This window comes from Triplophysa rosa, linkage group LG12 (genome assembly GCF_024868665.1).
Source record: "Triplophysa rosa linkage group LG12, Trosa_1v2, whole genome shotgun sequence".
Lineage (NCBI taxonomy): Eukaryota > Metazoa > Chordata > Actinopteri > Cypriniformes > Nemacheilidae > Triplophysa > Triplophysa rosa.
Window position 1 is genome coordinate 18,698,121 of NC_079901.1, and position 26,856 is coordinate 18,724,976.

Genomic DNA, 26,856 nt, shown 5'->3' on the forward strand with positions numbered 1-26,856 from the left:
TCTCCTATACAAGAGTTTCTGAATGCAGAGTAACAGAATATAGTTATCTTAATGTGTAAGGTTATAGCGTAATCACTCTCAGCAAGTTGTCAGATGTAATGCAGAGATTGTCTCATTATTTTCATTTTTCACATCGTTTAATTCCTTCATTAACAGTTTGAGACGTCTTTTGGAAAATGTGGACTTTCACAATAGGAGCACCGGATGTGATCCTGAAACAGATTTTCTTTGCCAAGCTCACTTTTTTGCATGGATGATTTCTTTCAAATATTTCATTAATATTTTTATGTTTATGTTTTTAAAAGTATATATATCATTTTTAATACACATAGATAGATGTTTGAGTAGGCCTATAGCTCAAGGTGATAATGCAATGTTTTAGTATTTTACAGTAGGTAATATCCTTCAGCAAAAAGAGACTCCCAAGTATTGTTGCATTCTTTCAGAATGATGAAGAAATGATCAATATCATAATGAGTTTTAATAAGTATGATTTACATCGGAAGAAAAATAAATATACATTGAATAAATATAATAAACTCTGGCATTGAATGCTTTTTTATCTACACTGTCCATCCCATAGTGAAGACGGGACAAACTTCACTTTAAATTAAATAAGTTTCGCTAAACAAGCTTTAAACATAACACAATTACGCTTGCTACCAATAATACGACAGTGAAAACAGACACGTTCACATAATGTAAAAATGTCTTTCCGCATGTGGGTTTTGACCATTAGTAATATGCACTTCGCTTCAGAATGTACGGCCTTCTTGATTTGTTGGTGCGCAGTTGCCTTTTTAGTATATAGGGGGATTTCCTCTTCGGTGGGGTGTCGCTGTTTTGATCCAAGTCCTGATATTCTTGGCCGTCTTGAAGCTAAAATGAAAGACAGAGTATTTGAGCTGCTGCCATCAGTGTCACTCAAATATATTATTACAGGAGTAAAAATCACACCAATTGGGCGACTGGTGCTGTCATTCAGCAGGTATGTCTTGACTGATGCTTAGACTTGATCATTTCTACATTGAGAGCTCTCAAGTGAGCTTACGTAAGATGTATACGTGATTGAGTCTATATGTCGACATTCATGGAAGCACAGATGATGTGTGTAAATTTAAATCACAGTTCAGTTCTAGGTAGCGGTGATGTAAGAACTGGAGATTAGCCAGGACTCCCATCACTTCTATCAGAGCACTTCAATAAAATGGTACCTTGATTTAGTGCTTTGAGTTTTTCTTTCTATCTGAGAAAAACTGTTTGGCTTTGAATTGTGACTAGCTCTTGGCCATTCTTTAAATTGGCAGCATGTCTTTTTCGATCAACTTTTTTCCCAAGACATTCATGTGCCATTCATTTATTGACCATTGTACATTTCAAACAGGAACAATCATCTTTGTTATGAAGTCCTGAGACTGCAGGGCAATCTAATTAAACTCAGTGGGGTGTCTGCGGTGCCTTTTAGGAAATAATGGAAATGCATTTAACAAACCAGACAACCTTAAAATACTTACAGAGTTATGTAACCAAAACGTATCTGCTGAGGAGCTCAAATTTTGGCCATTGGAAATTCATGGTGTCTTTGTTTCTATAGTTTCTCACCTCTCTGGGCTGCAGTACCCCACAGAGGTTCTGAAGGTCATGTAGTTCCACAAGCATTTGGGCGAAGGTACCAGATACACTTTGATCATAGCCAGGCTCTGTTTCATCCTTCTCCTTGATGCCCCAGGCCTCATGCAATGCGTCCCCAAGACTGCCCAGCATCCTGCACAAATCCTGAAGAGGCAGTTGCCACAAGGGGGCGGTGTGCTTGCTCTGCTTTACCTGCATGCACAATGATAAAGCATGTTCGCATTCACTTGCTCGGCATCTCCGCATTGGGTTCTCTCAATCTCTTTATTGGCTTTCACAAAATGAATCTAACCACATCAAAGCCTGGCAATTGGTTTTGAACCTGTTGGCTGTGCAGTGCCTATATTTGTGCAGTATATAGTTGGTTTGAGTATATTGTTTATTTTACACAGTTTCAGAATAAGTTGGTTGAGGACTGTAACTACATTTTCAGATATTAAAGTCTGCATTAAAAACAGCTCTCGATATGCAAACAGAAACCATCTAATATATCAAAGAGACCTCTGTATGACCTGTATGAAGAAAGTCGATCTGTTCCAGTACAATGAATGAATCAATGCCAACTGTTATTTTGGCCTTATGAAAAGCATAAGACATGACAATTAAACCCAGAATTATTGAGGAACTCTATAGCAGAGCTATAGCAGAGTGGGCGTCTATCCAGAATATTATAAAAGCTGTCTTGCAAGGAACTATGGTTAAGAGCTAAAAAAAAACTTAAACTACCAGAAATAATCATGCTATGCCAACTTTCACACTCTATTAACTCAATATATAATAGTTGATAACATTGCTCAGTGAACAAATGAGTATCTCCTCTACCAATGAAACCTCCTTTAGTCCACCAATGAAGCATAAAAGCTTAATCCATTTTGCGTGTTTACTGCATTGCACCTAATTTACTAAATTCTTTCGATGTTTAACCAAAATGTGTAATTGTAAAGATGCATTTCACACCAGTCAGCGTTTTTAGACCTTTTTAGATCATGTCATACACACAATAGCCCATGTTGACTGACCAGAGAGCAAACCTAAATTTAACAGAAATCCCAACCCCCTGGGCTATTCTGGAAACGTGAGCAGAGAACATAAGATTCAAGTGGAAATTGTACCCATTCCTATAGTAAAAACCTACGAGTCGTAAGAAATTTTGTATTAATTCAGCAATGCTTATAAGACATCAGTGCACGCATTACATATTTTTCTCACTTTTTGCAGTTTTCTAACATTGGTAATGCAATAAACATGACATTACTTTAAAATTCAGTTGCCCTTTACACTCGAAAGGGCACATATTAAAAGCCTATAGAAGGACAGCATTGCTTCTGTTGGTGACAGGTGTTTTTAAAAGCAATACTATACCTTTGATGTGAGGAGACTTCTCAGTACCTCTTCTTCTATTGCCCTTTTCCCGTGGTCTATATCTAAAGGAGGATAAAACAGTTTTAAAAAATGTTTACGTTTTAAGGGTAAAAACCAGACATATAAACAAATAAAAATGTATTTCAGTTTAATTCCTTTTCTGTAATAGTGAATCTATAATATGCTATCAAATCTCTACAATTCACATACGCCACTATATTGTTCCAATTTGAGTAGACTATAAGATGCATTGCTTGCCAGCAACATTTTTTTATTTGAGTCTTCAGTGAGCAACTTTCCAAAGAAATGTACCTTTTGATGTGGGCTTTACATATGGTTTCTGGATGGGAAGATGTATTATACTGTATATAAAGTGCTCCCTGGATGAAGGAATCAGTCTGTCATATTTAAACTTCTCTAAAAGATATACATTGTTTCATTCCAACAATTTAAGTTGCATTTTTTAGTATTGGCTGCTTCTAATGTGATTTCTAAAAACTAATAACTGCCACATTAAAACAACAATGATTCTTGACATCAGAAGTGTCAAAAATACAGTACCATAGAATACATGATTTCTACAAAATATGGCCATCAAGATTATTCTAAAACAGTTTACTTTGCAAAATTTGAAGCTTAAAATAAAAGAACCAGTGGAAACCCATCAGAAGGTATAAACCATTAAATAGCCTACCTGAGCATAGTCCATTACAAAATAAAAATAGTAGCATTATGAAGGTCAGCTGCATCTGCATCTTGTTAGTAGTAGTCCCACAGTCGTTGCACATTTAAGACAGGCCCAAGTCCATAGGGTTAGAGGTCAAAAAAGGGTATATATCAAATGGCAAAGCCGAGAGAAGTTGGGGGAAATAAAGAGATGATCACGGACGAGCACTTCCTGCAGAAGTCAATGCTGTCCCCTTGGTTTCTTGTTCAACCTGTTGGCTGTGTCTCCTCTTGGGTTCCTCGGAAGTGAAGTGTGGATTGGTGGGCTCCATCTCACCCAGTATATAATAGCCTCTATGATGTCAGAGTGCTATCGTTCATACCCCTCCTATCCATCTCCATATCTCTCCCCATCCCTCCCACAGTGGCCTCTTGTCTTGTGTCACGATGACATCAGTAGACACCTCAGAAATGCCACTTTCGTTGTTGACGTCAAAACTTGCACTGATTATTCGATGTTCCTCTTCCCTCATCTTCATTCTACAGGAGGGGGAGTGTAGAAGGGAAATTGTTATTAGTTCTTGGAAGCGTGATGATGAAGATGTTGACAGATAAAGTCGGAGAGGATGTAAGATTCTGCAGTATTATCTCAACTGATTGATAAAGAAAAAACAGACTTTAACAGTCTATATGAACTCATCACATCAGCACAGGTCATGCTGTTCTGTTGGATTCACACATAGCAGTAACAATAGCAAAATAGCAAAATAACAATTTATAGTAATTGACAAAAACCTTCCCAATGTATTTATGTATTCTTACCTGCTTTGATTTCTATGAAAGCATTTGAAGTGTAATGGGAAAATGTTGGGAAAATTGTGTTTATTGCTTGCTTAACTGTTTCTTTAGCTATTAGGGGATTTATAGAAGAAACAGAATGTGTAACAGATATCTGTATGAGTAAAAACCATTCATATTGATGAAGCCTTTTGAAGAAATGACTGTTCAACAGATTCCAGTATTATCTTACTGATAAGAGTCTTTGAACCAATCAAAACATGATGTAAGTCCTGTGAATAAAAGATCTGCCAGATCAACCAGGCTGAGCTTTTCTCATCTGTGTTGCACCTTCTTGCAAGAATAAACTTTTTGAACATTACATGGAATCTCTTCAAGTGATTTTTCTAACAGAAAATTGTAACATTGTCATCATTAAAGTGTTTTCATTCTTAGCCTATATTCTTCCACTTGACGTCGCTCTTGAGTAGACATAATATTATTAATACTACATTTTTGTCCGACACTTTGTTAGACACTGTGTATATTGTATTCAAACTTTAGATGCAATGCTTATACTGTACGTTTTAAGAGGCCATGTGGTGTTAAACCTTTAAGTTCCTCTCAGTATAATCTGTAATAAAACAAGCGCCTATCTTTGAGATTGCTTTCAAAAGGCAAATCTTGAAAGTCTACAGCGCCAATGCTGAATGAATTTAGGTTGTATTATAATTCATTTTATTATAGAAGCGCTACCGTCAGATTCAGCTCCGCGCTGCTCTCCCCGCAGCCTTGAGTTTGGTCACCTCCCCCGTGCGCTGTGGGCCGGGCCTGCGCGATCACCGCCGCTTGTAACTCTTTCTTTACTTTGAAGTTCACAAGTTGTTGAACTTTTTCTACGAGCGGCACTTCAGTGGCATTTTTTAATGAGCTTCGTGCGTTCCGTTTTCTAACAAGATGGCTCGGATCTGACCTGTGAACGTATTGACGCTTGGTGACGCGCAATGGCTCCTTTCGGCAAAAACTTTCTGAAAGCGCGTTTGAAGAACAGGTATGATGATTCACACCATCCGTTTCGTGTGAGATGATCACAAACATTCCACAGAATACACAAATATGCATATTTAAAATATGAAACGAGTTTCAGAACCGAAAACGTGAGGGGGGTTAAATTATTTTCTCGTGCGTAATTGCCTGGACAATGACAAAGGCGTATTATAATAATGGGTTTGGGTACTGTAACAACAGCTCTGGCTCTCTCTCAATGTTCCGCTGCATGGTCGCTGAGAATCGAGTTACACTAATGCTGTTGTTCTGCTTGCCCTGTTGCCTCTGTGGATGCAGGTAGCTGGCGTGAAGTAACGCCATGTCTCTCCAAACCGAGTCATTTTCCCTCTAAATATCAAGTCGCGCATGTCAGATGTGCGTGTGTTGGATGAAAAGAACTACTGTAACAAGGCTGAGCTTTTAAATTGATGTGATTGTGTATAGGCTACTTCACTTACTTGTGTTTGAGTTATACCTCTGAAAAGTCGTTTCAGATTTTTGCCTGACAGCAAATGCATAATATTACAGGCTATACAGAATAATTATAATATTACAGAATATTATAATATAATTATTTTAATAGTAATAATTATTATTATATCTAATCCTGCTTTTGAGCTTGTATGATTGCTTTTGAATTGTGATGTCTGTGTTTCCTGATGTTTCTGTCGAAATGAATTGCTGGGTGAGATTTAAGTGGATTTGGATGGCTGTGAGTGTGCATTAGCTTTTATGTTCTGGTGTGCCATATATTTTTTACATTTTATATACTTACGCAAGGGCAGAGAATAAATCTGGCCAAATCATTTTATCACTTATGTTTTGAATGTGTTGCAATATAGATTTCACAACAAGACATTTTACTAAGCGTTGCTGGTCTTAACCGTTCAGTCTGGAGACCGTCTAAGGGGTGATTAAATCTTTATGGCGCTGTAAAATCATATAAACCAACTATAATTATCTGAAATGTTCAAAGGAATAACCAATCAAAGTAATCTTACTCTGTCTGTCTTAGTTCTAGTGGTTTGTGTCATTCTAAGGGTTGATTTATGCATGTTTAAATTCACAGATATCCTTGACTTGTGTTTTTCTTTATGAAATGAAATAGCTGTTCACTCCAAGAACAGGGAATTTATGTTTGTGGGAACTTATTACCCTTTACTAAACTACCTCAGCTGCCATAATTGTGTGGTTATTTAGTGTGCCAAACATGGAATAACATCAAACTGTTATGGCTTAAATATTGGTAAATTACTATGCGCTTACTCTTTCTATAGAGACTAAAAAGCTAATGCAGAGGTCCAGTGGAGATGTTAAACATCTTCCCAGTGATGTTTAACAAGTAAACGGGGTTTTCCTGAGAATCAGCGAACCTCAAAATTCTCCCATCCCTTTTAGATAGGACTCCGGAAGCACAGTTTTTTTATGTCTACCTCTGATGACATGTTTTCATAATATTACTCTTTAGTGTGAAATATGTGACTTATGGTTATGGATTCCCCCCCCATACGATCTGCTCCACTTAAGTTTTTTACATGTGTCCACTGAAATAACCTGATGCTTGTTCAGACACTGTGATGAGGACTGTATGTAGAATACATCATGTTCTCTGTGTCACTGTCATCATGTCTGCTGGCAAAACATGTGTTGAGAAGTAAAGTGTTGTGATTATTAGGCAGCTACAAGTAATATACGTATGTTTCAAAACAGGGTTTTATGTTACGGACTAACCTTATACACGTTGTGTTCACCGAACCATGCTCTAGTGTAGACGCAAAATTTGTCACATCTGTAGTTTTTTTAAAAAGTCCTGTATTTTACTGTAAATACAGAAAGCAGACAGTTTGTAGTACATTTCTTGTACGGTTTTAAATTCAGTCTTTTCCATTGCCTCACGAGTCACGATATAGAAACATTTGGCAGGATGTATAGACCAGGATGCGGCTGGTCACCATTGATTTTCCCACAAGACAAACACAGGTGCATCCATCTCTTTCATTTCCTGTACTCATGAGGACATTGGAAGACAAACTGCAGTAGACCATTTTTGGAAAACAATTGAATTCTGAATAAAATGATTGAAGTAACATGTCATCACAGAGTTATTTATAAGAACCTCTTCAGAATTAAAAATCAGTTCGCCAGGGGCAAAACCATTGTGTAAAGCATTTGTGAGCGTAAAATGCATGTATTGTATTGCAGCTTAAATAGCTGATCTGTGGACAAACTACGCTTCCTGTAAATCTTGATGATCTGAGGAGATCCAACAAGTTGGTCATACAATTAATACAGGTGTGCCTGTAGAGCTGCGATATATAATTCTATGCGGTTAATATCATACAATATAAAGCACTTGAATTTGTACATTTTGCATTTGGTTAATTATTATACATGTTTATTAGAGGCTTTCTGTATACCTCCGTTTCAGACTCATTCTGTGTGAAAATAGTTTAACTATTGACTTTTGTAGAAGGGTCTTATAACCATTAACTCACCACTTGCATTCTTGCATACCTCTCACATTCCTTCATCACAAAATACACTGCTTTGTTCAAACAAATTGTCTTTATTATATTTATTTAATATACCGTACATGGCAACAGTCTGTCATTTACTTTTGCTTATTTTGCACTTGTTTTATTTCTGTAGCAGGTCTAAGACTGCACAGGAGACACCAGGAAAGGAAATCCAGGTGAGAGTGTGTCAAGAAGAAAAAATAGTCTGCGGTGTGACCAAGCACACGACCTGTGCCGACCTGGTTGAGGCTTTATTGGAGGACTACAAGACTATCCCCGAAAGTAAGAGGCTCCTACATGGAGAACCCAAAGACTTTTGCATCCTGGAACGGTGGAAGGGATTTGAGAGAGCTCTGCCACCTCTCACTCGAATCCTCAGATTATGGAACGCTTGGGGTGATGAAAGACCTTTCATACAGTTCGTTCTTGTGAAAATAAGCGATTTTGTGCCTTCATCCAAGGGAGCCAAGAGGGCTTCAAGATCTCGAGGAGCTAGGTCGCGGAGACTGGACCAGGGACCTGCGCAGTATGCCAAGACCGTGACTGCGGAAAAGCAGAAGCGCATGGTGAAGAAGGCTTTCCGCAAACTGGAAAAGATCCAGAAAGGAGATACATCAGAGGGCTCTGAGGAGATCAGCAAGTTGGTGCGGTTGATCATCTCCCAGGACCAGACCATGCGACAGCAGATACAGCAGATGCGTGAGCTGGACTTGGAGATTGAACATTTGGAGCGACAGGTGAAAAGCAGCCCCACACCTCCCTCCAGCCTCACCGAGTGTGAAGATGGACAGGCATCGCCCCTGTTCCTGTCTGAATTTGACAGCCAGATGCAGGAGTATTTTAACACCAGTGACGGAATAGAGCAACTAGACCTACACATTTGCAGACACCAAGAACTCATTGATCGGCTCTCTCGAGATATCGACCTGGAGCTGAGGAGCAATGCTTGGACCCTCGATTCAGACGAGTTGAAAGGGGCAGCAGCGGCAAGCCCAGAACCGGAGCTGGGATTTGACCTTTCTCTATCCTCCTCAGATCTTTTGGAGTTGGAAAGATTACGCAATGAACTCGAGTCAAGCATGAGAGCCGGGCTTTCGCTCCATTCCCAAGCACAAGACATCGAGAAGGAACTGCAGCAGAACAATACAGCCTTACAGTCACAGAACCAAGAATACCAGCATCTTGTTGCCCAATTCGGTACACTGGAGCTGGGGACCTGTCCTGACCAGCCTGTATCTTTAAAGAGCCAGAACAGGGCTGCTGTCTCTCAGCAGACATCAGGCAAGATCAGACAAACATGCGCACCCACAGACGCAACAGACACGGACTCAGATACAGGAATAAGCTCTACTCACAGTCAAGACTCGCTGTCGCCGTGTGTGGACAGACCACCTCCTCTGGATACTGATGTTTAAATAATCTGAGGATTTAATGAGCATCTGAACAACATTATTATGCTGTTACAGTTATATCATGTTATAGTGCAGCTACATACTGTATATATGAAAACTGAATTCATTTTATTTTTATGCACTTAAAGCTCAGATTAAATATGGAAATATGCTAATTTTGCATTAAGCATAAAAAGCACAAACAAACCCACACTGAATATTCATGAATCTTAAATTAGAAGTAGAGGTGCACCGATTGACCGGCAAGAGATCGGAATCGGACGGTTTTTCGTATGATCGGCCCGGTCAGTCTCACGTGATGCGGGCAAGAACGTCACAGCCGTCAGTACACTCAAAGCCGCAAGTAAACATGTAAACGTGCGCGCGCACAGCCTGTCTTTCACGGCTCGTTTATACTCGCATGTGCGTACCGCGAGTCTCTGCTGACTGACGCGCATCTCTCACATCCGCTGACTGCACGCGCGTGCACACGCATCATGTACTGTACAGACTGTAGTTCATCTCTCGCTGCTCCGTCTACATGGGGGTATGTATGCCAACAGTGATGCTATTAGCATCATGCTAAACTCTGACACATGCTAAACTCATGTTGACGTCGTTCACTCTGTGTAAAACAAACGTAAATTCCATTCAACCTGATTCCTTGTCTTACATTAAAACTGTGGTCATTTCACGTAGGTAAAATGACATTCAACACGACTTCTACTTGTTTTAAAAAATCCAAAATATAAAAAATGAATAAATCAACCAATATATGTGATATATATCTGATTGAGTTCTTTACTAACACAAAAAACTGCAAATACATATACATCTTTAGAGTAGAATTCACTCATAAGATTTTTTAACTTTTTTATTGAAGTTGCAGCAAAAATCAACCCACTTTTAATCCTACAGACAAGATAAAGACAATTTATTTTACATTTCAGAAAAAATGAAATAAAGCAATGTTAGTTTCATAAACGGAAACACGAGAATAAAGTTGAAGTATTTTATTGTTATCTTAGACTTTTGTGAGATGAGTACAAAAATGAAAAAGGTAAATTAAGTGACATGTTTGGTTATATTTTATTATTTGTACTTCTTTTCAGTCACAGAGTTCTTCAATTTAAGAGTTGTTTGGGAAAGAGAAGATTCTGTAATTTAATGCAGCTTGGAGAACTGCATTTAGGGAAATTTGGGGAAATTGTAATGTTCAATCATTTATTCAATGAAAATAAAAAAAACGTGTATTGAAGAAAAGTTAATATGGTTTTATATACAGTATACTGTCAATTATAGTTTGTGGATAGAAAATCGGAATCGGCAAAGAAAATTGCAATCGGTGCATCTCTAATTAGAAGGTATCTTATTAGCATTCATTTGAAATTGACTTGTATGCAACTTTATGTAATACACATGCACATACTTTAAATTATGCAAACAAAAAAACCTTGTAAATATTTAGGAATCAACACATTTATCTAGAAATAATATGTGCTTAAATCGAATTGTTTTACATTAAAACAACATATGGATTATTTATGAGCTTTACTTTTGATCTTTTCGCAGAAAGACTGGTAAAATGTACATAAACAGGATTGCACAGAGTGCTTAATATAGAGCTATATCATTTCTCCTGATGCATAATTTATTTGCTGTACCTTTTAAATATTTTATTTTATGCAAAAAGTACTATATACAAATGTTTTATCGTGTTCTCTCTCACAATAGCCTTTTAGCATAGCATTGACATTTCCCTCATGTTTTTGCAATACGAGATATTATCAACATTCTTTTGCGGTGCGGCACGAGATAACTTGTGGTCTCACGTTCTTTTCACAGCTAAAGTGGGTTAAAGCGGCACTTAGAGAAAGAACTCGTTCTTACGCTGATAGAATCACGAATGAGGAATATTTTAATTCTAATGGGAAAACCTTGCATTTTAGTCAGTGCCAGTAAGACATTTGATTCCTTTCGCTTCAGATAATTGCCTCATTCTTTAAAATCTAAGCCAGTCCTGTTCAAGTGTGGTTTCATTGCCAGGTCGCATACAGTTTTAGAGTTCCTGAACGATGACTACGTGTTGCCCTGTTGTCGCACAGCATGACTCATAACAAACGTTTAAAAAAATGTAGTAATGCACAACGAATGGCTTTTAAATGTTGCATTAGGCAGCTAACCTTGGTTTTTCAAAGTGTTTGCTTCACTGGGTCCTTCTGCGCTGTGTGTCGCACTGAGATAATAGCCGAATCCCCCCCCCCCATTGGCTCTTATCCAGTACTACACAACCTGTAGGGTGCAGACAATACATCTTTAATGTACTGCCAGTACCGTGACTTGTTTACTGCCACCGTCATTTCACAAGACACCAGAGGGCTGCCAGGACTCCGGCTGTAATTACCAGGGGCGAAAACGGCAATTACTGACTTTTATCTTCGCTGCTGCTGTGGCAGTATTTCCAGCGCTAACAATTAAACTGGACAAATCTTGTAAACAGCCCTTTGAGGTTGTGTCAGGCAGCTCCCACATGATGAACTTTTAATGGGGACGTTGGTGTCCGTTCCGACGGTTCGCCTAAAATCGGTGGCACATGGGTAGGTAATTTTACCTCCCCAAGGGTATCTTGTAACAAGACACTTGTATTTTCCTTCACTAAATCAAGGAGCATGTCCAACTGGCATTGCATAAACACGTGATTTGTTTTTTCCACAAGTGACGGGATTATTTTAAACGCACAAGAAAAATAATTCACAATCTTCAAAATTGGATTATTTTATCCGTCTGCCTTGACTGGTTGTCTTTTCCTTCCTTCAGGTCAATGATTTGTATGTGCATTTTGCTCTCATACGCATCAATGAATTTTAAACTTGTACCAAAAGTCTAATAAATAATTGTAGAATCTCAGACTGAGCCGCTGTATTTTTTGCCGCGTGGGCGTAGGGTGTATTTTAACAGGATTATAGAAAGCACGTGCTCTAGAGATGCTCACCTTTCAGCAGATGTTCTTTTGCTTGAATCTCATAATTATATGTTACAAGCTCTAATGTCTATTAAAGTCAACCTTAGTAAAGCACACCAAAGCACATGTTGTGCATGAATCAATCCTTATTAATTTTAAGAGAAAAGTTCACCCAAAAAAATACAATTATTTTATTTGCCCTCACGTGGTTCTGAAACCTAATGGCTGACAAAATACAGACTGACGGGGTCCTTGAGTTTAAAAATTATCGGTGACGTGCATTTTGGTTTATTCACAAAGCCATGAATTCAGGCTGAAAGTATTTAGGTGAACCATACAAGATGCCTTATTAGCACACCTAAGAACAGATACATTGTTGATCGATCAAATTTATACCATTTTTGGCCCCCTGACAAGAACATTTTCCTTTGGCAGTTTACAATCGCATGTTAAGTGTGCACTAGCAAAATCATGTCAGCGAACTTTTTTCTGAATCCCATAAAACTAATCGCTTATCTGACAACAGATGCTAGAGGCTAATTTGGATTTTGACCTAACGATGTTCAGTTCAAAATTGTAACAAATTCCTTCACTTTTATACAGAACGTAACGTGATGAATTCATTATTGTTTGCAATAAATTACCTGATGTGAATAATCTTGGTCCTTTTTTTGCCACCTCTCATTAATTTAAAATGTTTACCTCAATGAGGTGTGATTTTGATCCAAACCCTCGGGGTTCCCATGCATAAAAAATCTTGCTGTCGCTATGACTAGAAAGACAGCAATAAACTCGCATGGCCCTGAAACCCCCTATAGAAGCCTTTGATGTGTGGCCCAACTTGTAAAGCATGGTTACCTCATCTGTTCAGTTCCCGTCCTCAAATGTATACCTTTTGAAAAGGTTGAAAGCATGTACCAAATGCATAAACATAGATCACACTATTGGCAATCACAATACAGTATGAGCATTACATTTATATTTATTCATTTGGCGGACGCCAAAGCGACTTACAAGTAGGAAAACATATAAACATTTTGTCAACAATCAAAACAGTACCGTTAGTTTACAAGGCCATGCTACTAGAAGGATCAAAGCTGAGTAGGCAGGGAGAGAATGAACAACAAGATTTGTCAAATAAATGCGGAACAGGTATGTTTTGAGCTGTTTTTTGAAAGTTGTGATGGATGTTCGGGTGGAGGCTGGCAGTTCATTCCACCCCAGGGGAACCGAATGAGTAAACCTCTCATGAGCACATGCATGTTGTCATTATTCTCAGGTGTTGGCATGCATAAAGCACCTTTATGTATTTACGTCCATTTATGCCACAGGTGTCCGCCAAAGCTCAGAAAACCTCTTATTACAGCACTGTACAGACAGAGAGAAACAGTGGAGATGTTTTGGTTTGAAGGCAGGGGCGTTGCAGTGGCAGTTCCAACTTTTTGGTCCCCTACCCCTAAGCAATATAAGATAGGACCACAAGAAAAGAGAAAAGGATAAAGAGGATTGTATAGTATAATGCAATGCAAGTCGCTTTGGATAAAAGCATCTGCCAAAATGTAAATGGATTATAATTCTATGTGTAAGATGTTTTAGTGTAGTTGTAGAATTTCCACACGCAACATCGATGAAATAATCTATTTGAAAGGGCATAACGCTTTGAATGTGTGTTTAGAAATAAATGAGAACATTTAGTACGTAAAAACAACTGAACTTGATATCCAGCCAGCCTCTTGGCAGAACAAACCTACAAAAGTAAATATTCAAATATGTTGTTTAACCTGAAAGAGTCCTGTTTTCTGGATTGTTGCCATGCATTGTTTGTTATTCACACATGTTCACAGCTGTTCCACACACATTTATACAACTGTTGTATGTAAGCAGGAAGTTCTTCCCGTGTTGGGTTGTACAAAGGATTTTTTTTACGATTGAGACACTCTTGCCGCCCTCCCCCCAGACCTCATAACCCCATATGTTCTGCCGATTAGCTGCTTTTATAAACATTGCTTTTACCATCTCGCCCTCCATGCTTGAAGCCTCCTTGAAACACGGGCACCCTTTTCCCAGCATTACCAATCTCTTCCTGTGAGGCCCTCACTGCCCGCCTTGCATGTATAAGCTCTGATTGCCTACAGCATGGATAGTTTATCCATTACAGCTAATCAAAAAAAGCCATGACCCCCATCTTACTTCTGATGGTTCTGTTGGAGTGGAGGAGACACTGGAGGTGCTTATCTACAATTAATTTAAAAATAGAATAAATAAATACAATTGATAATGAATAATTCCATACTTAGAAAAGAACAGTTTTGGTCCTGCTGTTTTTACAAGCCTCAAAATCTCAAAGCAGTTTAATCAGCTTCAATGGCAAATTCATACTATGAATGATGACGAATGCATACACGAGATGAATTTCATTTGTTTTTAACCTTTTCGTACAACTAAGATCAAACACACAAGGAGTTCTCTGCTGAGTTATTGTACAAACACAGATGCTGGTGCCTTTGTGACATCAGGTATATTCAAAAGTGTCTGAAGATGACTTTGAACTGGGGACTTCACTCTCACTCTTCACTCTTGGAGAATTTGAAGTACCAATTATGGAGAACCTATCCTGCCTGGTTGAGATCCTCCGTGGCAAGCCTTTGATCACTCAATCAATCCGTCTCTCTCTTGCTCTCTCCCTCTCTCTCTCTTGGCTTCCTCCAGAATGTGATGGGGACACTATTCTTGATGAAATTCTCTCTCAATCGTTTGGTTTCTCTTCAGTTTGTTTATAAGATTAATGTGAGCCGATATTAATTTGTCCTTATGTGCAATGATGTCTTTATGTGCAATAACTTATAAGGTACAACTAAGTGCAATATCTACATATACCTAAATAGACCAATCTATGTGCAATTTTCTGTTGTATACTTTAGCCACCTTATATTTGTATTATTTGTTCTGTGTTTTCTTCTTTTTCTAGATTGTACTTATTACTTAAATCCTTATGTTGACAAAAATCGCACCAGAAATTTTGTTGTATGATCCATACAATGACAATAAAGAATCTGAATCTGAATTTCTGGAGAGAACAAGTGCTTGTTCCAAAAACCTCAAATCTACACCTTGCATGCACCTTAATATAGCACAGCACGGATTGTTACTCTTATTCCAGATCTCTAGAAATTATTGGATTTGTATAAAGTTCACCTTTTTTAATGCATCTAAATTCTTCATGGATTAATGCTTATAAAACTTCAGTTCCTTACATTGGAATGTGAACTGGGTAAAACCCAGCATACTGTATCTCTGAGATAATAACAGTGACGTTTAAAGGTCTCTTTCCTTTTGTACATTCAATGGGAGTGGTTTCCTCTGGAGTCAATGGTCAACATTTCCTGTTGAAGTCAAGTTCCAAACAGAGCAAGAGCTTTTGACTTTCTTTGGATATCACTCAGAATAAAACTACACAGGGTAAACGAGTTCTTGTTAATTGAGTAGTGTTGTAAAAATATAGAGCAGAAGCCAGTCACAAGTAGATGCAATGCGCTTCCTCTTTTCAACTGTATTACAATTGATCCTGTACAAATTAATTCTGTAATAAAAAATAATCTCAAATCACAGTTTTAGTACAAGCTAGTCAAACCAGTGTTTAACACTTAATTTAATTTCAATTCAATTTATTTATATAGCGCTCTTCACAATGTGCATTCTTCCAAAGCAGCTTTACAGGAGCAAATAAGAAAAACAGAAAAACACAGAAAGGTAAAACACAGCACAGTGCATGGTGTTTATAGACCAAGCAAGATCATTCTAATAAATAATATCTAATAAATAAATAAATGCAGTCTCAATTTCATTTTAAAACTATAAAATAAAACCAGGCTCAACTAACCATAGGTTACTAAACTAAACTAAACTTTTTCATTTATAATTTATTTTACATTTTGCAAAATGTTGTTAAATTTTAACATTTAATATTTCTATATAAATATATTTAGTATAAAAAAGTAAATAAAATATTTTTATATACATTTTTTTGTATTAAAAATGAGCTGTCTAGGGCAGAAAATTAATAAAACGTACAGGTGCAGTGTGTCATTTTTTTGGAGGGTCTATTGACAGAAGTGCAATATAATATACATAACTATGTCTTCAGAGGTGTATGACCTCACATAATTAAGCGTTATGTTTTTATTACCATGAACTTTTACTATCTACATACACTGCAGGTGGAATTCGCCATGTTGTTTCAACAGTGGCCCTAAACTGACAAACTGCTCTACAGAGCACGTTTCGTAAGAAACTTTATATACATATAAATGCAAAGAAGCGAAAACATGATAATATCTTAGTGCTGTGTCAGTTGCTGTAGTGTTCTGAAAGGGAGCCATTGGTTGCAATTTACAACCTCACCACTAGATGCCGTTAAATCTCATACACTGGACCTTTAAGCTATTGTAGTACTACTTTACTCAAGTTAGGCTCTAAAGACATCAAGCTTTTTAAATGTAAAATTGTTTTACTATAATTATTTGCAGTCATACCTGCATCGTATCTTTACATCACTACCTCCCACGCATGGCAATGTCTTCAGGGCAATTGGATCATGTACTGAATATGACTAAACAATATGAACCATAATTCAATTTAATCATTTGGACCAGAATCAGTGAAATGAAACAAAGCCTAATGTCAATGCTCATGGACCATTTCCTGCATTACTGTGAGCAGGTCACAGGAGTAGATTGTCCCACAAGTAAGACAAGGAGGTCTCTGGAGCAATGGCCCAGATTCCTTCTGTAAACAAATGAATTGATGTAACCCAGAGGGACTGTAAGGATATCACTGTATTTGTTTATTGTAAGTAACAAACTCACATTGACAAGTTTAAAAGTACATGGTGAATATCTGGCATTAGGGATATTTTGAATATTATTAATAATTACAATATTCATGATAATTTATAATAATAATAATAATTTATATTATTTACACTATTCCAAAAACAAACCTAACTCAACTTTCAACAACCAGACAGTTTTTTTAGACAGTGGAAACAGTAGGCAGTGTCTCTTATAAACTAGATTGCCTAGAGGGGATTTTGGTAGGTGAAGTATGTCCTGTAAAAACTATTTTTGTCTTAAGCCCTTTCTATCTCCACAGCTTAAGTTTTGCTTTCTTTGGCGAGGGATGGGTTTGATGTGCCTTTGTGCAGGAGGATGATGTCAGCCGGGTTATTAGCAACACCTGCTGAATTACGTACAACGCCGCCACGAGAGGGAAGAGAGGTTGAGACCTATCCCCTCTGTGAGTGCATCCAAGTACCAGTGTGTGTTTATGCATGTGTGCAACCCTGGAAACAGACACCCAGTAAGGGGGGAAGCCTACATGTATACAGACAAAAAGCCACTGTACTTCCTGTGTTTTCTGAACTGCCCAACCATCCTTGTACCATCTCCCTTCCATTGGCTTTAATACCTCGAATCAGAGAGTGAAAACATTCATTGCATAAGGACAACGCCCTCTATTGTCTCCTTTATGGCCTGGATTCTTTAATCAAAATCCTCACACACAGCAAGCGGCCTTTCAATTAAAAGTTCAATGCATGTAATAAATCTCAGGACCAGGCTGACTGCGCTCTATAACTAACCAATCAAAATGCCCTAAAACAAAACATGTTGGAACTGTCTAAAACTGCACATAATTTATAGTTTTATTCATAGGCTGCAAGTTCCAACTTGAGACCTTCCCTACTGTGAAGTTTTGATTTTAGAGTCAGTTTAGGCAGAATGCATTTTGTATTTGCATGTTTTATAAATAAAGCAAAGATTTTGTTTGCACAAACATCCTGCGCTATACATAATGTCTTTATTTTTTGTGTTTCTTATATATTGCTTTTAAAAGATGTGACTACAGTAATTCACTGCTTGAATTTCTCAACACATTTGTTTTACCATCACTCTGCTCCATAACACCAGAGAAAACAAACTGATTGAACAAATAGTTATGTCTAGAGAAGTTCTAATTCCCGAGTCTCCTCAGATTGTGTTGTCTTCTGTTTAACGTTCAAGGCAGGCAAGCCTGAGGGTGGGAAATCTTTGTTTTCACACTGTGGGAAAGTAAGCTTTGTTCTTGCTTATCTCACCCCTCGGTGTTCTACTCTGCTCCCTCTCACCAGCCGAGCAGAACGCAGACATGCACTCTGAAGAGGGAGCTTTCATGTGGCTGTATCGGCACACATGCACAGAAAAGAAATCATATAGAGGTTTCTTCATATTTTTCTCTTCCTATTTCAATCATATTTCAAAATAGCGTCTGGTTTGTCTTAGTTTAGGTAAGTTCTGGATAACGTGTCTTTTCATGTGACATGGGGAGAGTTGGATTTGTAAATGTATATATTTAAACTTGTAAACAATTAGCGGACAGTTTTGCTTCAATCAGCATTTTTAAATATTGTTTTCATTCCAGTCCAGTGTGTCAAACATCAGAAATTATATAAAGTCATCTAACAGCAATATAAAAGACAATGTAAAAAAAATCAGTCGTATTTCATCAAATATTCATGTTGAAAATACATTTAAAAACATACGTATTATGTTGTTTAAATTATTAAACATCTGCAAACATTGCATCTTTTGTCATTTTGACCATTTTGTCTGATTTCAATTAAAAAAATAAAAAACACTTATTTGGAATTAATCATTTTACATGTACAGGTACATTTAACATCTATAAATAAACAGAAAATAGTTTATGTGCTATCCTAATTAAAAATATACAGTATATTTTAGTTACAAAATTTTGGTTGTATATTTTCAACCCATTTTTCTTTAAGACTTTATGCATTTTACTCTGTGCGTGGACACGGATTGTGTTCTGACCTTAAGCAAAATAAGTCACATGTCCATAGCAAGAAAGAAAGGGAATGCTGTGACAAGTAACCCAGACCAGTTTTCATGTAATCCTATCAAATGACAGAGGGCTGAGAAATTTGAAGGTGGGGTAAAAAGAGGGCAGCCTAAGCTCAGGGCGTTCATTATATCAAATATGGGTTTAGCAAAGCTCATAGATCTGATACACACAAACACCCTGTTAATCTTGCCTCTCCAATCTAAACCCAGTGATGATACAAACATACACGTTCATACATACAAACATGGTGAGCCATTAAATGTCTTTCATTTTTTGTTGTCACGTCAACGTCCTTCTCCCCTGACATTTACATCAACATCCCGTCACATTAAACTGAGCGATTCCACTGCCTCCCATGGGATGCAATTACTTTTGCTCCCTTAACAAAGATGATTTAACAAATATAACATCCAACAAGTGTGTAAACCTGAAACTGTTTTTTAATGCACGACTGGAGTTCTAAAATGGTTCGAGGGGCTTATTACTTACAGCCTATTAGGAACCCAAAAAGCATTTAAGTTTTCCTCAATGGGTAAAGTGATATTGAACGGAAAGATCAAGCTGCCTGCATTGCAGGCAGACAACAAAATGTTTTATCTGCCTTTCTAAAGTAGAAACTCAAAACATCACACATAATCTCTATTACAAGTCTTCTAGACAGCTGCAGCCTTCAGAAACCTCAAACAAGATTAAGGATCTTTTGAATGATTATTAGACTTTGCTTTTTTTCCAGAACCCCTTTATTTCTCGGATGACTCATAATTGTTGACAGACAATGCCTTTAAAATTAGCTTTTGTAAAGTCATTTATTGCATTTGTTCATGCAGCAGTTTGTGCTATGAAAAATGGTCATGCGATGTTGTTGGCTGGAAAGTACAAGCTGACCTCTGTTGGAACAGACAGGACCACTGTGTCTGAATGATTCCAAAGGATATATATTATGCTAATGTCCCAGAGATCCTCGAGACTGTATTTAAGGAACACATTGTTCTAAAACAAATACAATCACTGGTTGTTTTAAAAATGCTGCAATGTGGACTTCAAATACCTTTAGAACAGTACATTTTACTACCTTAAAATAGTTTCTATTTTCTTATAAAATAAATGTAATTTAAAACTAACAATACACATTATGTTGTGATTTATAATACTCAATTAAAGGCTGAAAACTGTTACATTTTGTATATCAATATTTTGTACATCAACATTTGTCAATCTTTATTTTCGGGATCATACAGGCATTGCAAATCTCTATAAATGTAAAAATGCTCTAATGAGATTCAGTCAAGCATCACAATTGTTCATGGTATTACTTCCAGTTACGGCGTAAAATATTTGTTTTGCCCAGACTTGTATTTTTAATAAGAGCTACTAAAGCATACGCCGATGTTTATAACCAAAAAGTGAAAAACATGAAACCTCTTCAAATGTCAAAGTATGAATAGAAAAACGATTAATTCTATTACCTTTCACTTTAAACTAATTCCCACTGATAAAATATTATTCATTCAATTCTTTGAAGAACAAAATCCATTGATGAACAAAATCTTGTCACTGACACTACGTTTTCATTCATAATAGGAGACTGACTGTGGGTTTCACAAAAATCGTATTTCGCACAGTTCATTGCATTGGAATTTAAATAAAGCTTGTCTTTACCTCAAGCGGCTCTTCTTGGTTTCACCTCTTTATAAACCTTATGGTAATCTCGAAAATAACTCTAGTTCCTAATGTCTTTGGCTCTGATGGAGCAACATCATAAGACTGGCCAATCACATTTAAACAGGGGCCTGGGTTTTGTGCCCCAGACATACCAAAGGTCCAGACGAGAGGATTAGAGAATATTTTCATTAATTGTTCAACAGTTGCTCTGTTCAGGCCTGTCATTTACAGAGGCAGATGAGCTTAAACCCACAGATGCCCGTTTCTTAATATAATTGAACTGATGAGTATGCTTCACATTCTTTAAAAGGGCACAGACAGTTCAGAAGCAGTTCATATTAGCAAACTGGTATAAGCAATAATTAAAAATAAATTGTCTAAAAGGACACTGCGATTTCTAATAAGCTCAACCAATTTTTACATAAAGCTCCCAGGAGCAAAGATGACATTTTTTCTCTGACTTCCTACTATTGAGTCACTAGGAAAATTCCAGTCACATTGTTGGCATATTTTGCTTTTAATTTGTTTCTTGGCAAGAACACTGTCAAAACTTTGTGTTTTATTTGTATATATCGTGTCATATCAAAATGCAACTGATGATATTTTTTGACATTGTTCGTGTATTTTTATCATTTTCCTGTTTGTTTCTTCCCATTTCCCCTGTGCTAAAACGGTCTCTGTACTTTACAACAATGCACGCTGCATGAAAAGTGTTATAGAAATAAAGTTGAAATAAAAAGAATTCGGATTTAAGCCTCATACCTGGCAAAATGAAGGTTACCAATAAAACCTGTATATTTTAATACGTGGCCCTGAGATATCTACAAGTTCTGGCATATATACTTCGTGTAATGTCAACACCTGTTTCTTTCTCCTTTCAGTTCCTCCATTTTCCAACCTAAAACCTGGCAGTGAAAACGTTTACTTGCAAGACATTCTCCATTTTATGAAGAGAGAGGTGTTAGGACTTTAATAGCAATTAGCGAGTGTGCGACTACGGAAATTACGTTAATTAAACAGCACAGCTGTGTGCTATGAGGGACATTTGAACTAACTGATGCTAATATTGTCAGTATACAAAAGCGTGTGGAGTGAATCACACAGCATGTTCACTGTCATTTTCTGATAAGGTGAAAAGGATTTGAATAGCACTTTTTGTTAATGCAAAATAATCTTTGTGTATGTCTTAGCACAAGCTGTAGAATGTGAGAAATGTCCAAAAGCACACAGTGTTTGCTATCCAGTGTATCTCCAGAATAGATAGCGATTACCCAGCGTTGGCTAGAAGTAGCAATACAATACTTTAATTAAACAGCATGTTACCATCTAAACATGTTACTATGCATTATGAAACACGTGTTCGCTCTTCATTTTAACAAGCTTTTTACCATTCACAAGTGTTTGAGAATTCTAAACGCCTGTCACCTGCACAATTTTTCAATCATGTGGAAGGCCATGAAGCCTGCCAATGAGGAGAGCTTGCTTGCGCTTATATTTCCTTTCATTATCAGCTTCAATAAGACCTGAGTGATTTCTAACAGGCCCATAAAAACACTCGTAAATCTGTCCAAGTTTAGCCTCAGCTTCTCTCTGCTGTTCCAAAGAGGGTGCACAATGCATTTTTTGATGCTCCGATTCAAATCTCTCAACAGCTAATGTTTATTGCTTTGCATTAAAGCCGCCCACGACAGATGTGTTTGCGAATAAAGCATAGCTAGTTTGCGGTCCTCAAAACGTGTCAGAAGAGTTTGCTCTTATCATTTTTCAATCATCTTGACAGCTTGTAAACCCGTGTAAAAAAGGAATTAAAGTCGCTCTTATTAGATTTTTTAAACAAGCTTGATCATGCTGTAGCTCTTTGTCTATATAACCTCAATTTTACACATTCACTGATATGTTAATGGCTCCCACGGAATGAAAGAAATTAAATGCATCAAAACCCATACTTGAGAGTGTGAAAAAAATAAAATTGAAAAATCATAAAGCGCGGGGACCTACACCAATCAAATGTGACCCTGGATCACAAAACCAGTCTTAAGTAGCACAGGAACATTTTTAGTAAAAGACAAAAATACATTGTGTGGGTCAAAATTATCGATTTTTCTTTTATGTCAAAAATCATTAGGATATTAAGTAAAGATCATGTTCCATGAAGATATTTTGTAAATTTCCTACCTTAAATATATAAAAACTTTATTTTTGTGAGTGGATGGTCTGCCACAGTGCCCCTGATTAACAACTTCAAAGGCAATTTTCTCAATATTTTGATTTTTTTGCGCTCTCAGATTCCAGAGTTTTAAACGGTTGTATCTCAGTCAGATATTGTCCTATTCTAACAACTCATGAATCTATAGAAAGTTTATTTATTCAGCTTTCAGATTATGTAACAATCTCAATTTCGAAAAATTGACCCATAAAACTGGTTTTGTTGTCCAGGGTCACAAATAGCCAGCTACTCAATCCACCAGCCTCATGGTGTATTCCCTCTCCACAAACCAGAAGTTCAAGTGTCTTTAAAAACCTTGTCTCTATTCTAATAAAGCAGCAGTAATTGGTAGCAATAATTACAAAGTCGCTCTCATTGGATTACGAGGAAGGGCGTGCCCAAAGCGGGCTGATCACTTCCTTCATTACCCATGGGAAACACCCACATCTCTCTAGACAAGAAAGTGCAAGAAAATAACAGGCATGTAACAGACACCATTCAGATGCTTTGTTTATGCAGTTCAGGAAAGACACCTCATTGCCTCCCTGAAGCAGTTAAATCTTTAAAGGCATAAAAAAATCTTTGACAGGGAGTGATATTATGGCTGCCAATCACTGTTGCCTTCCACGACGCTAAGAAGAGAAAGATGGGTAATGTCAGCATGCAGTATATAATAAAAAGACAGTACACAGAGGTGAATAATGCAGTAGTCAAGAGTCCATTATCTGCTACACACATAAGGTTAATTCTATGGCAGTGGCTATAGGGACAGAAAGAAGTCATGAATCTCCCCAAAAGGTCAATCATATTCAGGTGCTTTTGATATTTTATGTACACTGCTTTCTGTTTGACAGCTGGGGGGTCACTAATGGATCTTTAACTTATATATTTCTTTATTTTGTTTAAGACTGCCAATAAACGGAAAAGCTGATGTGAAATCCAATCCAAAGAATGATGAAAACAAAAGCTGCAGACCATCAACGACTGGGAGCCACATACAATGACTCAGTATGCAATACCTATTAAATCAACCAAGCTCGACGTATATCTGCGCGGGGAGATTCATAAGCTATTCTGAGCGGGTGCAATTACGTGAATAGCGTGCACTCTGACTCCCTTGTCTCACTGTTCTTAAATTGATTAGCTTCATTACCGATCCATACGTAAATGTCCAACATTCAGATGAAATAGTCTGCTGTGTGTTTAATCAATCTTAAGACTTTCCTATAGTCTCTGGGATAGTTCGTTTGAATGGGTTGTGACCGGGTTACGCAGGGGATTTTTTTAGAGATGGGAATGCTGACTCATCTCCAGGTGAATTTAAGAGTCATCTGTCTGTCTGTTCGGGCATGGCATATAGTGAAATAAGTCAGTTGTGGATTAAACTTTAACAAACATCAGACAGGAGCTTCTCTTTCTTCCTAGAATCGAAAAGAAATGCAGCATTAGGAACATATGGGACATGTGGTCTTAATGCTCTGTAAACACCTAAGACCAATAAATGGTTAATCTTTAGTGAAAAGCTGTCGTTTAGGAAGTTAAATGCATACCTTAAGCTTGACAAACTACCTGGAATCTGTAAAATGTAGGCTACAGCTCCAGTGCCAACACATCCTACTATGACTTCCGGTACACGTTCACAAACAATAGCGTGCCTGTATATTATTTCTGATAACAATCAAAAGAAACCGAGAAGAACCGTTACTTGACTAAACTTGTCTTTCCAATATTTTGAATTTAGACTGCGATACCAAACTCAACCGCTAGATGCCAATTTACGACACAGTTTGTTTAAATGCGACCGAACTAAAGGACCCATTCAACAAATTGTTTATTAAATAAAATGAACATACAAAAAAATTCAACAAATCGTTGATAATCATATTAACATAAATAAAATATAAATAGTTATTAGACACAAGCCAAACACAAGCCGGAAGTTAACTGGGGGTCAGGCGCGCGCGCGCGCGTCAGATGAAAGGGTCTAAAAATCTTCACTTAATAACATTAAAAATATTTTTTGTTGTCAATAAGTATAAATTATTAGCCTAACAAGCTGTCTGTGAAGAAACGTTGCAACGCAACATAAAGTCTGCTTTATATAAATATTTTTTTCTGTACATTTCTTTAAAAACGTATTTCAATGAATAATGTTACAATAAACATGAACGTCATCGCCAGACATTACCAGCGCTATAGACTACTAAATGTCGCAATTACTATTCACAATCAGAAATGTAAATGCGCATATAGATTTTGCCTCAGATTACGGTTGTAACTGAAGCCTCATACACTGAGCTGATTGACCAGTGGGGCAGATTGGCAGCGGAATACTGATGAACTGATATTTCCCGCACAACATCGCCCCTGGGACACCCCCTCTCCACGCAAAAGCAAAAGAGATTGGCAGAGACCTCTCATTGCCAAACACTGAAGAGGCTTTAATGAGAGACAAACACCAAGCATTCCCCCGGGACCATTGACTGATGCATTCATTCTGAGTGATTTGAATAGCAGAAAGCACAGGCGCTGAGTGTGCTGAATATCATGTCAGGGACACTGCAACTTTCTAATGCTGATGTTTAGGTTTTTTAAGTTTCACAGCACACGTCTTTAGGTGACCTGTGTGTTATGCTGCCATCTGCTGGTAGGTGCTGGTATGTTACGCATGCGTACAGCTTTGGCTACACCTGTGCTCATGAAAGGTCTTTATCGTGTCAAAACGTGTCTTGATAGACAATTGAAGTGGTTGAATACTCACAAACTAGCCAAAGGGCAAACCCGTATCCACAACTGCATAATCTTTCTAAATACCTAATTATATTTTAGGAGTCATTGTGCACTTAATAGCAAATTAAGTCTGAATGGAGGAAGATGTCATAAAACATCACTCTACTAGGCTATTTTTTGTGCACTAAATTGGTAAGTTAGACTTGTGCTATTTTGGATACTGTAGCTGTGATTCAGAAGACTGCTCCTTCATGGAGAATAATAGAAATTATGAATCACAGTATGATGCCAGTATGTAAAATAAAATTACATAGACACAAAAACACACAAAATACGTTCACAGAACATGAGCATCCTCTCAACCATCCAATTTCAATTCTTAGTCATAAGGCCTATTCGCACGGGATTTGTATTATCTGGGGACCTCGTGTGATTTATAAATTACCTCCCCACATCTGTATTTCATGTGGCGCATTCGCACGGGATAAGTGAAGCCTGTGATTGTATTAAAATTACTGATTTATTTCCCGGATGTGATGGCAAGGCTTTGCGTATAGTTTGTATAGCCTATTGTTGTATGGTGTTTAATGGTATATGACCGTACCTGTCAGCATTTGAGACCCGTGATCGCGGTGATCTTCTGTCCGGTTCGCGATCACGGGTCTCAAATGCTAACAATGTTACAAGCCTTTCCATGATAAATAAATAAACGGGAGACTCAACAGAAGAAACAACAGTTTTGGTAATGTATGGAAATGACCCAGCAACCAAATTAATATCAAAACACTTCAAAACAGCCTCCATTATTCGCAAACGGTGGATAAAACCTTGAAAAATGATTTATGAGCCCGCCAAATCACAGAGATGCCGATTCGTATGGGACTAATATTATCACAGGACCTCGGTGTTCGTCAAAATAGGTCATTTGTGGGGGAATTTTCACTTTACAAATTCGCACGGGATTAAGATCACAGACAATCTCTGCAATTATTACGATAGGGAATC

At 37.5% G+C, this 26,856-nt stretch overlaps 2 protein-coding genes across 2 annotated transcripts; one reads left to right on the plus strand and one right to left on the minus strand.

The window, feature by feature from the left end:
• Positions 1–413: 413 nt before the first annotated feature.
• Positions 414–3,987, minus strand: nts (neurotensin). Its single transcript, XM_057348546.1, has 4 exons — positions 3,689–3,987; positions 2,995–3,056; positions 1,603–1,824; positions 414–879 (listed from the first exon to the last, which is right to left on the minus strand). Exons 1-4 carry the CDS (start codon positions 3,780–3,782, stop codon positions 736–738), a joined length of 522 nt encoding a protein of 173 aa, XP_057204529.1. The 5' UTR covers positions 3,783–3,987; the 3' UTR covers positions 414–735.
• A 1,266-nt stretch (positions 3,988–5,253) lies between these two features.
• rassf9 (Ras association domain family member 9) lies at positions 5,254–12,292 on the plus strand. Its single transcript, XM_057348756.1, has 2 exons — positions 5,254–5,488; positions 8,134–12,292. The coding sequence occupies exons 1-2, from the start codon at positions 5,442–5,444 to the stop codon at positions 9,413–9,415; spliced, it is 1,329 nt and encodes a 442-aa protein (XP_057204739.1). The 5' UTR covers positions 5,254–5,441; the 3' UTR covers positions 9,416–12,292.
• The last annotated feature ends 14,564 nt before the right edge of the window (positions 12,293–26,856 follow it).

Coding starts and splice junctions, on each gene's coding strand:
- nts (XM_057348546.1), bottom strand. CDS start 3,782: ATGTGCAACGACTGTGGGACTACTACTAACAAGATGCAGATGCAGCTG. Junction 3,057..3,688: donor TTGTAATGGACTATGCTCAG/GTAGGCTATTTA, acceptor ATCCTCCTTTAG/ATATAGACCACGGGAAAAGG. Junction 1,825..2,994: donor GAAGTCTCCTCACATCAAAG/GTATAGTATTGC, acceptor TTGTGCATGCAG/GTAAAGCAGAGCAAGCACAC.
- rassf9 (XM_057348756.1), top strand. CDS start 5,442: ATGGCTCCTTTCGGCAAAAACTTTCTGAAAGCGCGTTTGAAGAACAG. Junction 5,489..8,133: donor AAAGCGCGTTTGAAGAACAG/GTATGATGATTC, acceptor TTATTTCTGTAG/CAGGTCTAAGACTGCACAGG.